Here is a 17,206-nt window from a genome sequence, read left to right as displayed (position 1 = left end):
CTCCGACTAATATATTCAAAGTTTCTAAACAACAAATAAAGCCCGTTTTTTTAAAATTATCTAGTATCAAAATAATCTTATAATGTGTCATTTTACCATCCAGATAGTAATATGTTTTGTTCCCCTTTGAATCTGATCCAGTGCTTTGGATGGGGTCAAAATCATTTTCAATCCTTAAGAAGTTAATCCACCTAAGAGCTATGAAATATATCTATTGAAACTTCATACTTGTAGGGTCTGTTCTTTCCAGCGCAAATTTGACCATTTCCTACCTCTTTAAACAATCAGAATCAAATTGCTATTTCAATTAAAGTTTTATTTTTCCATCTCTTACTAAAAAGTGCTAAGTTTTGAACTTTTAAAAAGCAATCATTGAAAAGGTTCATTACCAGATTTTTTTTTCATGTTTTCCCCTGCAAATAATCTTTGGGAGAAATTGGATGCCTGCTTTAATTGTTATTAACCAGAAAGGTTTACAGACTTACTAGTGGTTCAACAACTACGACTGTTACATGACTTGTCTTGTTCAGAAATTGCCATTTTCCCTCCTTCTTTCTCCAAAAGTTCCTCCCACTGTGTTAGAAACCAACAAGTGAACAGGACCAGATGTTCAGTTGCCAAGCTTACTTTCTGCCTGGCTTGAGAAATTTTATGTAAGCACTTGAGTACTTGATGATATATTGTGAGCACAGAGGTGACAAAACTAATTGGAGTCCTCCAGGAAAAAAAGTGACTTTGGCAACACAGTTGAGCGCAAGCTCTGGCAATCATCCAAATGCTTCTCCAGCCTCATCTGCTGTCTCATTCTCTGAAATACATATTCCACTCTCTGAAAAAACCCCAGCATTTAGACGAAGGAAACGAATAATGTGTCTTGATTACAAGGCACCATAATATTTGTTTTAAGCTTCCTGAAGTGGAATTACAGCACAATCACAGTGCTTTGAGGAAGACATGACAGGCTTTTCTGCAGAAATCTTTTGCTAAAACTGATGTTCTTTCAAAAGTACTGGGGATGGGAGAAGACATGCCAGAAAGTAAAACTGTAACAAAGTTAGCTTAACAAAAGTGGGGTGGGAGTGGCGGGAGAGGGGGTGAGCTAACCAGAATAGAATGAATGACTTTAAACAAAATAAACAGCTTCCACACAACATTTCCCTCTGCTTCCATAAAAGTGCTCACCCCATGGTACTGAACTAGCCACTGAACTAGACAGTAAGAACTTGTAAACCATCTCTTTTCCCGCATATATGCAATACTCCACAAAGATGGAGAAAAAAAACCCAGCAAAACAAGAAAAAGCAGCAATAAGTCAGCTCATTGTACACATCCCCAAGAACACTATTTTATGCAAATTATGTTTTGCTTGATATTGTTATATAATTTCAAGTGAACTTCAAGGGAGTTTAGCCATTCCATATGGCCCTGGCAAACCATCTGCAAGGACAAATACAAATGTCTATCTTGTGCTTCAATTGCTTTAATACACAAGATATTTATATTGCAATGTGGACACTTCTGGCTGTGTGCACATTTCTAAGTAACCTTCCTTTACATAAGCATTTGCACTGGAGTCACTTCTAGCATTTCTAAGGAAAAGTATGACAGTAAGCCTTAATTTAAGAAAAGTGTTCCTAAAAGGGTTCACCATGTGCAGGGAGCAAGCATCTTCAGAAGTGCTCCAACACAAAGATTACATTTTGAATGTTGATGGATTCTAAGTAGATCATACCAGATGGAAACTTTTACATCCCAACTGTAGAACTATATTACTAGTTGCTCCTGGCTCTCTAAAAAAACCACCAACCCAAACCTACTCCCCCTCAAACAAAGGAAGCTTGCTTACTGCAGAAGGTTCACATACGTGTCACTGTCTATCTTCAGTGAAGAAATACTACTATTATTTACTCATGGGAATTTATGAGGAAACTGAATATTCTTAATGTCAGATGTACAAGGAGATTCTCCCATATTTCACAGGAAGACTTCTCCCTAGTGACCACCAGCACTTGAGAAAACCTAAAGCACCTGGGGCATCCTTGCAGGAAGGGTAAGAGCCTGCTGTAATATCTTTAGTTCAGTTCTTTAAAAACAAGTCTGCACACACCCCAAATCACATCTGGAGTTAGTCAGTGGACAGACAAGTTTGGTAGCTCTAGGTCATGAAAGGTGAAACCAGGTATTCTGTTCTGTATTCTCACCAAATCATTTGCTCTAGCATCAGCCAGTTTCTGAAGCATAACCTGGCAGCTACCAAAACAGACTGCTGCAGGAATTACAGGTGTAATACAGGAAATAATCACATAAATATCTTTTTGTAGTTCAGTTAAATAGGCAATGGGAAGACCTCATCCAGGCTCAATTAGATCTGCTAATCACAGTGGTAGTTTAAACTCTCATTATTAATGCCAGATGCCCTATGATATTCACAACTACCAGAAATATGTATACTACAACATGAACAAAGAATTGTTGCAACTTTAAAGCTGAGAAAACAGGACCTCAGAGGTCAAGCAATTACAAAAGCAAGTCCTCCTCTTGCATACATCCACCTTATAAAAGAAACAAGGAATTGCAACTGTCTTGATGTAACATTTCCAAGCATGCTTCTTGTCTCCTGTATGCAGTGAGGGAAAACAGCCACCCTTCATTTTCTCTTTTGCACATCCAATAGTAGTCTGTGGGGCCAGCAACCTAGAAGAATGATACAATGGGGCCAGTCAAGGAAGAGGTCTCTCTGCCTCCTCTCTGCTAGAGAGAGACAGGAGGGAGACAGAACAACACCACTTCTGGCTGAGCCCTCTCAGGAATACAGAGTCCCTTCTAAGCAGCATGTGCAGGTTTAAGCAAAACAGCATGACTTGCTGAAATGCAGTAAAAGACATGATTTCTGAGAGACATGCCAGTAACTCATAGCCAGTTTCTTCTGAGCCCTGAGGATCGAAGGAAGAGCGTGGAATTGTAAAGGTTATTAAACAAGCTAGAGAGAAGCATATATCCCTTTTAAAGACAGAAATAGTCTTTCCCACCATGTCAATTTGTATTGGTTTTAGAAGCATCTGGATATCTTGTGCAGTCTCACCACAGTCATAAATGAAAAATGTTAGGCTGAAGACTAGAATCAAACATTGGTTTTTTGTAATTAGTTTGTTTATATATTAGCAGTTTATTCTCCTCCTACAACTTATGCTGGAGTGTCTGTGTCTGTGCATGTTTCTAAACCTTGAGCAGCCTTTAGCAAAGAAATACTGCTTCTCACCTAAACTAGCAAGAGAATGAACATTCAATTGATGCCTCTTTACCCACTCTTCCTCCAAAACCAGGCTGTCTGCTTTACAGCATTATGTTGAACAGATATTACTGGAGTAATATGCAGTCTTACAGATTTAAGAAATCTCATCTCACCTGAATATGGCCTAATTTAGAAATCAGTTCTAACCAAGCTAATCCAGCAAACAAAGAGGGTTCAACAAAAACTGAGGGTTGACAATGGTCTCAATTTTGAGTACATCAGTTGTGTATCACATATAGTCAAGAAAACATAGTTTAAACACTTTCACTGTCAATTCCTACAGCAATGCAGTCATACTTTAGGATTTCTTTTCAGGGTTGGGGGGACAGAAACAAAAGACTTTTTTGGTCAAGAATCTCTGTATCTGAGTGAAACATTTCTGAGGAATAAGGAGTGGGATTTTCTTGGGCCAAAATAAACAAATAAACAAAATATCACTTTATTTACTGCTCAAATTACCCCAGTGAGCTCCATAAAATATTTAGGTAAGACTACTATTTATTGCCTCTGCATTGTTCTCACACACACACACATTGTACTGCATTTGCTTCCAGCATCACTAGCTGAAGTTTAATTTCAATGTGCACTAATATTAAGAAAAATCACACCTAGATGCTTCACAGAAAGGCCAGTTGGTCAGTATACCCTATCTCCTCCCATGAAGCCATGATGGTTAATAGCAATGATTTCTGTACATATTCTGTCTTGCCAACAGAGCTCACAAGTCTTATCCTGTGGCACCTTTCACAACTTTCATATGTCAGTTCCAGAAGCTTGTGCTGAGAGAGAACATGATTAAAGACCCCATCTCCCTTACTTTCCCCTAAATTAAATGTGGAAGGGAAGATTAGCTCACAGAAACTACAATTTCTGCAGGTTATAAATATTTCTTAGCAAGTTCTCAATGAAAAACAATCCAAACCTCATCTACCTTGGCTATGCTGGTGCCCTGTGACCAACTTACACAGCTTTTAATTTCTGTAACTCAGCTACCAAGAAAGTTTTCTACACCTGCTCCACAATATAACCACAGAATTGCAGAAACATTTAGGCTGGAAAAGACCTCTAAGATCATTGAGTCCAACCTTTGACCAATCAACACCTTCACAACTAGACCAGGGCACTGAGTGCCACATCCAGGGGTGACCCTACCACCTCCCTGAGAGTCCATTCCAATGCTTTACAACGTTTTCCATGTTCTTCCTGATGTCCAACCTGAACCTCCTCCCACTCAGCCTGAGGCTGTGTCCTCTTGCCATGTTGCTGGTTGCCTGGGAGAAGAGGCCAACCCCTATGCTGCTTGTGAGGTATCAACCACTACTTCCTTTTCCCCACTATTTTCTGCCCATTCCCCACCATCTCCAGAGCACATGGGTCCCACATAAGAAACTGCTCAGCCCATACACCTGACTTGGACACCAGAATTACTCAGCCTTACTGTTCACGTGAACACACTCCAGCCACAGAAGCAGCAGCAGATTTCTGGTTGCCTGGATTTCTGCCTGGGTTTCCTCTGGCTCCCACAAACAATAGGCATTTGCACACCCACACATATACAGTCACTTTCTTCATGAAAAGACTTCTTATCAGCATCTTGCTTGTAAATTTGCTTTCCACCTAGTGTTTCTTTGGAACTGGGACAGGAAGGGAAAAAAAAGCCCAGCAACAAGAAACCTCCAAGTCTGATAACAACACAGGCACCAGACTTTGATGCACAATATTGCACCCTCTATTATTTCCTTAGCAGCCAAAGTCAGCACTGCCAACAGACAACTTACCAGAAGGCTGAGCAGCCTGAACACACTGAAACCTGTTACCAAAAAAACCCCCAGCAGTTTCACCTGCTCAGATATATCATGCAATTAAGAAAAAATGAAGTAATGAGTTTATTATTAATTAATATGTGAAAGAGAATTTCTGCACTAGCTGTTCATTTAACAGCCCAACATTTCCATAAGGCCTTGTAGGAGAAAAAAGTGAGGAAAAAAAAAATTCCAAGCCAAAGACCTATCAGACATGCATAACTTCAAGTCTCTCCACTGCAGACTCTGGGGAAAAAAAACGAAGTATACACACACAGAGCTTTCTGTTAGGTAATGCTCTGTTAAAAGGAATGAAAGGTAAACCTCAAAATATATCAAGCATCAGTACCATGGATGTTCCACATCTACAGCGGATTGAGAACCCATCCTGGGCTGGTCTTAGGTGGTCATTTCATTGCAAGACTGTGCTACGTAAGTCTTTTCAAAACACTGTTTTCACGTACAGCCCTTTCTCCAAAACATCAGTAAGACACAAGAAGCACAGAACAGGAGCAGTGTAAGATGTGATCTGAAAGTGACAGCCTTATCATGACTGGCACTACCAACTCTGTGTTAATTTAGTGGCTCTCTGCTGGTATGTGGCCCCACTCTCTGCTTTTTCCTACTATTTATGCATGCTTTCTGGCTGGGGAATCTTTGTCCAACTCATTCTAACCTTACCCTTTTTTTTTTTTTTTTTTTTTTTTTTTTTTTTTTTTTTTTTTTTTTTTTTAAAGGAGTTAGGACCATAAAAATACTCAAGTATTGAAACTCAAGTCTGTTCCAAAGATGAAGTATCTAGTGCTGGCAACAGAAAACGCACCTCCGCCCCTTTTTCATTCACCTTGTAAAGCCCATCAGAAAAACAAACTATGCAGCCCGCATCCTAAAGTTTGCACGGCGGCAGACGGCCGCTGACTTGAACGCAACCAGGCCGGCCTTAAACAGGTTACATCTGCACGAAAACAAGAGATACATGGAAAGAATCAGCGCACACCGCCCCGGCTGTGGCGGGGGACGCGCTCGTTTGCATTTCGCTCTTGGAGACGCGCTCGCTCCGGAATGAGGGAGGGCACGCGACACCTCCAGGAGCCATCCCCCTCAACATGCACATAGAGATTTCGCGGACACCGTCCCCCCTCAGCCCAGCGCCGTAGCGGGTCGGACCCGGGGAGCTCCCCGAGGCGGCGGTTCGCGATAGCCCCGCGGGACAGGGACGCGACCACTTACAGCTCAGGACCCCCACGTAGACGAGGATCAGCAGGCGCAAACTGCTCGCCATCTTCCCGTGGAGGCGCCGCGGGGCGGTGCCCGTCGGGCCGGGGGCTCAGCGCCCGCGGAGCTGTTACAGTAACCGGCCGTGCTCTGCCTCCTCCGAGCCCGGAGCCGCCCCAAACTTTTAACGTGTCCGAGGAGGTGTCTCCCCGCTCCGAACGCAGGAGCCGGGGCTGGAGCGGGGATGTGCCCTGGCCGCTCGCCCTAGAGCGGGAAGCCGTGGCGGGCAGCAGTTCCGGGAGCATCCCTCTTCTCTACCGCCCCAGCAATGCTCCCGCGCATCCTGGGGGCTTTGTTGTACTGAATCCAGCAGCTCTTCTCCCCGTTTTGTTAATTTGTTTTTAAGATGGGACATCTTCATAAGCGGTAGGACATGTGTTGCAACAGAATAAACTTTTCATTACGAAAAGGTTTAATTTCTCAAAGAAGAGCGTTGTCCCTGTTGGTGCGTTTCCCTCAGGCAACCCCCCCCGCCCCCCCGGGGTAGAAGTAGGGATGACGAGGTGAAATCACGAAACAAATATTTGGATATTCCGGGTGACAAAAAAAAGCCATGTGAGGGTGAGGCGCTGTTTTAAGGCGAAAGAAGTCACAATGATTCCTTTTGCCTGTCTGTACAGGTGGACTGGATAGAATCCCACCTAAAGAAGAAGATGGATCCCACAGTGACCTTCAAAACCTTTTATGTTATTATGTTATACCAGACTGGGAGAGTTTTTGGTTAAATATACAGGTGGTGTAATGGCCCTTCAAATTTATGAATCAAGGAAAATTACTCATCCTGACAATAGTATATCTGAGTAGTTTCCAATGAATTTTACAAATGCATTACCACTGATGTAAAGCAGTTCTATAACAAGAAAAGTATCACAAGTTTTGAGGGTTTTGGGGGTTTTTTTTGTAATCAAAACAGCAATGTCAGCTATATTTTGTTAGAGAGCAACAAAATGAAGAAAGATAATTTATAAATAAAATCTCTAACAGCTATTTTAATGGAGAGCAAGGAAGTATGATGCCATGATGCTCTTCATGGCAAAATCTTTTTAATTTATTTTTCATGTGGAAAAAATGTATACAGAACACATGTAACACTTCTTTAAAAACAGCAAAGGTTTTGTGTGTCCCAGCACATCATAGCTTTAGTCATATACAAAGGTTCATTGATTTCAGTCGGACTGCTTTACTATTTAGTCAGACAATGATGGAAATGTTGTCTTGATATAACATTTAAATATAGGGCAAGAGTGGTGGAAAAGGTATAAATATGGGGAATGTTAAGAAATGGCAGTATGAAATTAAAGCATAGGCAATAGAATGTTATTAATACTGATGGTTGATGAAAAACTAATATGGCCGTGAGCTCTGGAAGCCCAGGAGCGCCCCCTTGTGCTGGGCTGCATCCAAAGCCCCGTGGGCAGCTGGGCAGGAAGTGGGCTCTGCCCCTGTGCCCCACTTTCGTGAGACCCATCCTGCAGGGCTGCATCCAGCTCTGGGCTTCCAGCACAGGAAGGACAGGGACCTGTTGGAGCCAGTCCAGAGGAGGCACCAAGTTGATGGGGGGCTGGAGCACCTCACCTATGAAGACAGGCTAAGTGATTTGGGGCTTTTCAGCTTGGAAAAGAGAAGGTTGCATGGACAACTCACAGCAGCTTTCCAGTATCTGAAGGGACACAGGAGAGGGACTCTTCATCAGAAAATGTAGTGACAGGACAGGGAGTAATGGATTCAAACTGAAAGAGGAAAAATTCAGGTTACACATATAGAAGAAATTCTTTACAGTGAGCATGATGGCATGGGTTGCCCAAAGCAGCTGTGACTGCCTCATCTCTGGAAGTGTGCAAGGCCAGGCTGGATGGGGTTCTGAGTGACCTGGTCTAGTGAAAGGTGTCCCTGCCCATAGCATGGGGTAGAATGAGATGGACTTTAAGGTCCCTTCCAACCTAAAGCTTTTTATGATTCTGTGATTCATTAACACAGCTCTTATACTATAATAAATCCATTTAAATGATAAGGTTTTTTATAAGCATGAGGTCAGACTAAAGTTCTCTCTTTCTGGTCACTGTTTCATTTCTCTTGCAACTGAAGCAAATTCCTAGTGCACAGGATTGTTTCCCCCACCTTTTTCTGACTTTTTCTAGTACAGTTATTTTCTTTCCATTCCCTTCTTTTATTTCAGCAATGACTAGGTCATGGTTTCTCTGTTTGCTTTACACAGCTGCAGGAAACACCAGAAATTAAATGTCAATATTTTGAAGGCATTTAGAGAATTATTGGAAAAGTGGTTGTAATACATGTAGTTCATTTAATATATACACTTTTTCTCTATGTACTTTGCTCAATGATGTTCTTTTAAATACTGTTAAGTACTTTGTTAGAAGAGCACAAGGCTGCTATCTGGATTTTTTTATCTCTTAAAGTTGAATGTATAGAAATGTTTTCATTAAATAACACATGAAACCCAAAATGGAAGAATTTGTTTGAAATTATCAGTTTAACAGTTATCCTTGGAGAATTTTCCATAGACACTCCTTTTTAGAATAATAAAAATAGTCTATAATTAACATCTGCACACAAAATGCAAGTCAAGAATAGCTGACTTATTTTGTGATAGCTGTTCTAGTCAAGTTCTTCCTACAGAAAGCCTTGAAAAATTGAGTGTAATTGCAACATGATTTCAAGACTTGGATGTTTTGTAACAATTTCAGGAATTAATAAAGTGAAAGACTGTCCTCATTTTATTAGACTATATTTTAGATAATTCTACATTTTTACATTGCAATGGAATTCTAGCTCTTGTTAATGAAACTTTCTATTGCAAATATAAAGTACTGATGATAATCTGTTCCAATAATAAGAGTTTACCTCTTTTATTATTGCATTGTCACTGTGTTATGGTCCAATTTTTAGAGTTATTAGAAATGCTTGAATTAAGGTGCAAACAAGACCATATGCCAAAGTCAACAACATGGGTTTTATTTAATAGTAAATATGAGAAAGAGAGAGGGAGAGAGAGAAAGAAAGAAAAGAGGTGGGGAGCTCAGGGAACAGAAAGAGAGTAACAGAGACAGATTGAAGAAAATATTACCATTGTGTGAATTTCATGATGTTCTGTTGATCCTCTCCAGCTGGTCTTCTTGGTGGTGAAGGTCCCCTCTGGAAAAGCGTAGAATCCAGTGGATTAATATGCACTTAGGTCAGGCCAGCTGAGAATGCCCAGGTAACCTCCCTGGGGGTGGGGGCAGTTTCTTGCAGCAGACTCTGGATCTGTTGTGTCACTTTGCATCTCATGTAGTCCTGTGGTGCAAGGCATCTGGGGAGTGCTTTGGATATCTTTGATGAATTCTGACACCCCCTCAGCTGCCTCTCACGTGAATGTCCCGTGCCCTTTGGGGTTGGAGGTTTCACACCTGAGATGGTTTGTGTAAGGGAGGATGCGTGTTCACTGCCTGCCTCTGACCAGAGGTTACACCACACATCGGAAACCTCCTCCTCTCTCCTTGGCTGGGGGGGGGGGGGACTCTGTGTAAACCTGGCCTCTGTTGGCTGTGGTCTCCCCCACCCCAAACCCAGCCAGGCATGATTCTGCTGCATTTGGCTTTCTTATGGATGCATTCCTTTCCATCAGCCTTGTTTGCTTCTCCCTAGACTTGAGATGATTGAGCATAATGTTACCTTTATCTTATCTAGGTGGCTTAACTCACAGTGTAAAGTTCCAGTCAGGAATCTTCAAAGAGGGGTGGGCTTCTGTGGTTGTAGCTTCTTTATGCAGTTTTTGCTATAATGGGCAAAAACTCCTTCATAAAAATATTTAAGGCATGAACCACTTCAGTCCCTGACACAGTCAAAGAGTTCTGTTCTCCTCACCTAACAGAAAAAACTGTTTTGAAAAATAATTAGTAAAAATTCTGTGAAACACCATAAGCCTCTGACTCTTCACTTGGGAAACATTTTATCTTTCCTAGCTATAGGACACTAAAAATGAATAAAGAGAAATTAAGTTAGATTAAGAAAATCCTCGTTTTGGTGATTTCTGCACTCAAAATATGTTTCATTTTGCAGAGGGAGCAAAATCTCTCTAGTTTAATTCTTCTACAATTTACATGCAAATTTCTAGAATAGCTTTGATGTAAAATAACAACAACAAAAATCAGTATAACAAAATAGAACTGCTAAATTTGGTTGCAAAGGTGTTGCAATGTAGATACTTAAACACCTATCACAGATAGATTAGCAACGAAGATGATTGTAATTCCTCTTCTCAAAAACCTGCATAGAAGAGGGGCAAAAGCAGTGCAGTATGTTAAGAGAACTGGCTTTTTAATTAGCACTTGAAGAGTAAGATGCTAATTTCTATGGAATCTCTTCTCTGTTACGGCTTACACATGCCAGACTAGAAGATAGTTGTGGGAGAGATAATGAATATTCATCCTTGCACTGCCATTAAAAATAACTTTAGAAAAAAGTTTAATGAAAGGCCATGTTTCCCTAGTATGTCACATTCAGGCATATCTCAAGTTTACTCATTGAATTTAAGAAGATTAAATAATGCAACCCTCATTCCATTTAAGAAAGCACATATTTTTTATCCTGTTGATAAGCAGGTAGTATAGATGTGTGATAATCTGGAGTGGCTGTTCTCTTGTTTGCAGAGTGAAACACCAGTGAAAGCATAAAGGATTACAGTTCTGCACTGCTTTTCCATTTTCTTCCTGTGCTTTCCTACCATGATTGTGCTTTAAATGTTTTAGTGTCTCTTGGTTCATCTATAACAGGAGATAACCCAGCAAGTTTGCTGATAACTGATAATAAAAGTAGCAGTGGGGAAGATGTAGAATATGGAGCCACAAAGGGAGAAAATTATAATAAAAAAGAATTCCTGTGCATAATTCCTTATTATTACGAACTTTATAGCTAAATTTAAACAGATTATAATTTGCTGTATAATCAAGTGTCAAAAACAGATAATCCTTTGCCATACAAAAACGACCTTGCCCAGTTTTTCAAGACTGATAAGTAGAAATCAGTGCTCAAAAATTGGAAAAATACTAGATTTGTAGTTTAGACTATGCCCAGAAATCTTGGAGGACAGCAAGAGACCAAGAGAGCCTGTGCAAAACCCGAGTTCATCCAGCGGACACCTGAGGAAGACTTTCACTTCATCCAGCGATGAAGTATCATTAATCATATCATCCAGCAATCCCCTGCACAAGACCACCTGGAGACAATTTGCAAGCACAGACCAGACCGACAGAAAGGTGATTAACATATGAAGTGAGAGTAGGCAGGGATAGGTTCTGAATAGGTATAGGCGATGCTGAAACTTTCATAAATATGTATGAGTTTAAGTGTATTTGACTTTGGCGGAGTTATCCCTCCTGCGTCCGGGTGCCAAGTAATGCATACCTACTTCATAACCTTTGGTTGTGGAGTCTTTGTTCTGCTTCACATGCCTATCATACTTTATATGGACAGTTGAAGAACCTAATGTTATTGGAACTTACATGGTTCAGGCTTTGATCAAGAAGACACCTTTGAATATTTTCCCATATTTAACAAAGAAGAAACAGATTTTTTCATATTTCTAAAAAGAGAAATGTTATGTTTGAGGTGGTCAGAGATGCCATTTGAGATTTGGTGCCTTAGCCTGCGCGTAAGATCTTTGTATACATCTTTTTTTCCAAGCACACTAAATTGTTGTCACATATATTTGCTCCAATAAATGCTGAATACAGTAGCACACAGCTGTAAAGTGACAATTCTGATGTGATTCCAGGCATAGCAAGTTGATGGAAAACTATTTTGGAAAACTGCTAAAACAGATTCCATTTAATTTAATTCAATTGCCAATATGCATATTCTATAATCCATGTCACAAACATTTTTTCTAAAATTCATTGATTGATGTGCTATGTATTCTTTGTGCAGCTTTGACTGCCAGCCTGCAGAACATTGAATATATCAACTTGAAAACCTTGCCCTTTAGTGTAAAGAATAATCAGCAGCCATGTATAAGTGTGTAGACAGGCTGATATTTCCAGTTTAAGGGATACTTTTCTCTTTTGCAATTTTAGTTATCAACACACCTATTTTTTTACAATGTCCTGGAGTATTGCTTTAATGACTGTCCATTCCCCTGGTTAGAGAAGGCCTTGTCTCCTTTTGACTTCTGTGGCATTTTATTATTTTTTATAGCTGCTTCATGTGAATTGTTTTATCTCACATCCGGGGAAAAAAATCTAATTTATCTGACAGATTATCTGCTTGTTTTGTATTTTGAAACTAAAAACTGTGAGCATGTATAGTTTTGAGAAAAGAAGCTAAAACCATTTTCAGTTATGTTTTTTTTTTTCTCCAAGCTGTCACTGATGGCTGTTTAAAGACAGAGCATGCCATGGATTAGTTACCTGGCTGTAATGCAATGGACTGGAGTACTGTGATAAAACACTGTATCACTATTAGACTGTTAAAATATTTCATACCTAAAAGGACTGCCAAACTTGAACAAAGAAAGCCACAAAATGTGAGGGTAGAACAAGTAAAGAGCAGTACAAATTACTTGTTCTCAGTAACTTTTTTTGGTGAAACCCCCTACACCCCACCTTCATTTTCTGGAATGTCTTGTATGATTTTATCTGACTTGCAAAGTACAGAATCAATGTCTATTTTTTTCTTTTTTTTTTTTTTTTTTTTTTAACTGAACTTGCAAGATTAGTGTCACTGAGTAGGCAGCTCAGTAGCAATCAAAGGTACATTTCTAAAAAAGATCCTTCACATCAGATGGCATTGTAAGACACAATTCAACCTAAGCAACAGTGGACAATGCATTAGCCACAGTGCTGCTGGTGAAGAATTCAGAATTATTTTGCCACAGTGTTCACAATGCTTTACTGCTCACTAGGCAGAAAAATGCCTGGATGGCAGAGCCCAGAGAGTTCTGGTGAGTGGTGTTAAATGCAGTTGGCAACTGGTCACAAGTGGCGTTCCCAGGGCTCAATACTGGGGACAGCTCTATTTCATATCTTTGTAATGATCTGGATGAGTGCATCCTCAGTCAGTTGCAGGTAACACTAAGCTGGGGGGAATGTTGATCTGCTGGAGGGCAGGAAGGGTCTGCAATAGGGATCCAGACAGACTAGATCAATGTGCTGAGGCCAGTGGTCTGAGGTTCAACCAGGCCAATTATCAGGTCCAGCCCTTAGGTCACAACAACCCCCTGCAGGACATGCTAGGGCAGAGTGGCTGGAAAGTGGGAAAAGGACCTGGGGGTGCTGGTTACAACAGCTGAACATGAACCAGCACGTGCCCAGGTGGCAAAGAAAGCCAATGGCACCCGGCTTGTGTCAGAAAAAGAATGGCCAGTAGGACCAGTGCAGTGACTGTCCCCTGCACTAAGCACTGGTTAGGCCACATCTCGAATCCTGTGTTCAGTTCTGGGTCCCTTAATTCAGGAAGGACATTGATGTGCTGGAACATATACAGAAGGGCAATGAAGCTGGGGAAGGGTCTGGAGCTCAAGTATGATGAGGGGTGGCTGAGGAACCTGGAGTTGTTTGACCTGGAAAAAAGGAGGCTCAGGGGTGATCTTATCATTCTCTACAACTACCTCCCAGGACATCGTAGCCAGGTTGGTCTCTACTCCCAAGTAACAAGTGATAGGACAGGAGAAAATGGTCTTAAGTCATGCCAGGGGAGGTTCAAGTTGGATATTAGGAAAAAAATTTGTCACAGAAAGGGTTGCAAAGCATTGAAACAGGCTGCACAGGGAAGTGGTGGAAGTGCTCAGAAAATGAGTAGATGTGCTACTTAGTGATATGGTTTAAGTAGACATGGTGGTATTCAGTTAAAGATTGGACTTGATGGTCTTGGAGGTCTTTTCCAACTTTAATGATTCCATGGTTCTATAGTTCTATGGTATTATGAAGAATACATGTCTTAAGATGTAATTACACAGCATGTTGTTTTACAAGGCTGTTGCTGCTTCTGGCCATGGATGTCTGCTCTCGCTTTGCTTGTGCATGAAAATTAGTATAAGAAATAATGTGAATCGTGAATAAAACATTATCTTTCAGTAGTACTGATCCTGTAATTTGTATCACTTCAGTGACCTTGCATTCAGTGCCTTGTATAGAGTGCAGTATTAAGCAGAACTTTACTCCTGTCATTCTATACTCCCTCAGAGAGACAGAACAGGTTTGTTTCTGTCCTTCATTCTCTGAACATTCTGCATTTATCTATTCATAGAATATTAAAGTGTTCTTTTTATACCCTACACTGGTAACCTTCTTTTACTTATATTTTTTTAACCATTTAAACCAAAAAAATTGTCACGTGATCACTGACTGCATATGATTCCTTGAGTTAATAGGAGAAATGGTGTAGTTGAGCTGTAATTACGCAAATACTAACATAATTCTAAGTGACTTGTATTTAACTTGTTTTGAAAATGAGGAAGCAGGATGACTGACTTGCTGAAATTCTTAACCTATCAAATAATGTACCGAAGGGCACATACAGCTACCATACTCACACCCTTGGTTTTATGGATGAGAGCCCAGGTGAAGAAGGAAGCCAGTGCCAGGTATCAAGGGGACCCAGCTGTCCCACTGCTCCACGAATCTTTCCATGGTGGAAAGTGCCATGTCTTTTATTTTTTTTTTTTGATGCTGTGTTTAATTATCTGCTTTAGCTCTTAATGACACTAATTCAGTGTAACTGTCTGACACTGGCCTCATGATGGCCACTTATATCGTTGCCAGCTGAAGATTGTGATGAAGACCATCATCAGCTAAATTGTAAAGCATCAAAATAAACTCTTGAGTTATTTCATAAATTTATTGTTTTAATGTGAACCATGGTTTTCCTACATAGGCAGCAGCTAGTTTCTGCTAGTGTTCAAATCTTTTGGGGAGGAAGGACAGTTGGGAGGTGTGAGGGGTTGGCCTTAGCTGGACACCAAGTGCTCCCCAAAACCACTCTGTCACTCCCCTCCTCAACTGGACAGGGAAAATATAGTGAAAGGCTTGTGGGTTGAGAGATCATGCACAAATGACCACCACCAGCAAACCAGACAAAACTGAGGGAAGTTAATTTAATTTATTGACAAATCAGAGTAGGGAAGTGAGAAATAGAAACAAGTCTTCCCTCATCTCTCCCTTCTTCCCTGAGTTCAGTTTCACTCCTGATTTCTCTACTTCCTCACCTCCTCAGTAACACAGGAGGATGGGGAATGAGGGCTGCAGTCAGTTTGTCACATGTTGTCTCTGCTGCTTGCTTCTCATAAGGACTCACAGTTTTCCAGTGTGGGCAGTGGAACCTCTGCTCTGGTGCCTGGAGCACGTTCTCCCTTTCCATCTGCACTGCCCTTGGTGTCTGCAGGGCTTTTCCTCTCATACATTCCCAGTCCTTCCTTATCTGCCTACAATTGCTGCTGAAGAGTAACTTTTTTCCCCTTCTTAAATCTGTTATCCCTGAGCACTACCACTATTGCTGATGGTTTACCTTGGCCAGCAGTGGGTCTGCCTTAGAACCAGCTGGCATCAGCTCTGTTGGACACCAGGAAAGCTTCTGGCAGCTTCTCAGATAAAAATACTGGGGTGCTTCCCTATAGTTCCCCTGCTTCACTTCCCAAAGCCTAGCCATGCAAACCCAGTGCAGGTGGGCAGTGTAGCAAAGGGGAGCAGGCAGTGAGTGGTGGAGGTACGACATTCTGTGATTATGTTCCTGCCTTAGAGTAATGTTTAGAACTACTCTCCAGGGCACTGGTCACAGCACCAAGACTGTCAGAGCTCACAGAATCATAGAATCACAGAGTGGGTCAGGTTGGAAGGCACTACCTTTTCCAACCTCCCTGCTCAAGCAGGGTCATCCCAGAACACCTGGCACAGGATTGTGTCCAGATGGTTGTGGAATATCTCCAGTGAGGGAGACTCTGGAACTTCTCTGGGCAAAGATGATGTGATTCCACCACCTCTGTCTCAGACACAAGGGTGGTGGGATTCTTGGGGTTTTTCTGGGTAGGGCCAGGAGCTGGACTGCAGTCAGAGTCATAGATTCACAGAATGGTTTGGGTTGGAAAGGATCTTGAAAATCATCTCGTTCCAACCCCTTGCCATGGACAGAGACACTATTCACTAGACCAGGTTGCTCCAAGCCCCATCCAACCTGACTATGAACACTTCCAGGGATGAGACAGCCACAGCTTCTCTGGGCAACCTGTACCAGGGCCTCACCACCATCACAGGGAAGAATTTTTTCCTCACACCTAATCTAAACCTACTCTCTTTCAATTGAGGCCATTTCTCCTTCTTCTGTCACTGCAAGCTCCGGAAAATAGTCTTGACTCTCTTTTCTGTAAGTTTTCTTCAAGTGCTGGAAGGCTGCAATTAGGATGCCCTAAAGTTTTCTCTCTTCCAGGCTGAACAGCCCCAGTTCTCTCAGCCTTTCCTCACAGCATGAGTTTTCCATCCCTCTGATAAACTTGGTGGCCTCCTCTGGACTTGGTTCCAGCAGGTCCCCGTCCTTAGTGTGCTGGGATCCCAGAGCTGGATGCAGCCCTGCAGGTGGGGTCTCAGCAGAGCGGGGCAGAGGGGCAGAATCCCCTCCCTGCCCTGCTGCTTACGGGGCTTTGGATGCAGCCCAGCACACGGGAGTTTCTGGGCTCCCAGCACACACGGCTTGGTCATATCCAGCCTCTAACCCACCAGGATGGGATCCTCCGATGATCGTTGCGGGTCCCTTCCAACGCAGAATACATTCTGTGGCTCTGAGTTGTGCCAGGGCTGCTGAAGGGAGCAGGGACAGCCGGGACCCGGGAGCCTCCTGCCGCCCTGCGGCGTCG

At 41.8% G+C, this 17,206-nt stretch overlaps 1 protein-coding gene across 3 annotated transcripts in view; it reads right to left on the bottom strand.

Annotated features, from left to right (window-relative positions):
* The window catches only part of JAM2 (junctional adhesion molecule 2), a 54,975-nt gene extending 48,371 nt beyond the window's left edge, over nt 1-6,604 (bottom strand). Inside the window, exon 1 of one of the 3 annotated variants that reach the window (XM_066208585.1) lies at nt 6,325-6,604. In XM_066208585.1, the coding sequence (XP_066064682.1) occupies nt 6,325-6,376 (52 nt within the window). In that variant the 5' untranslated portion in view covers nt 6,377-6,604. The remainder of the gene's footprint in view (nt 1-6,324) is intronic. The other 2 variants (XM_066208595.1, XM_066208586.1) reach the window with 2 other exon arrangements.
* Between the last annotated feature and the right edge of the window lie 10,602 nt (nt 6,605-17,206).

This window comes from Chamaea fasciata, unplaced genomic scaffold (genome assembly GCF_029207755.1).
Source record: "Chamaea fasciata isolate MVZ Bird 193981 ecotype frontalis unplaced genomic scaffold, bChaFas1.0.hap1 SCAF_2, whole genome shotgun sequence".
In the NCBI taxonomy this organism is placed as follows: Eukaryota; Metazoa; Chordata; class Aves; order Passeriformes; family Sylviidae; genus Chamaea; species Chamaea fasciata.
This window is presented reverse-complemented; position numbering and strand designations above follow the sequence as displayed.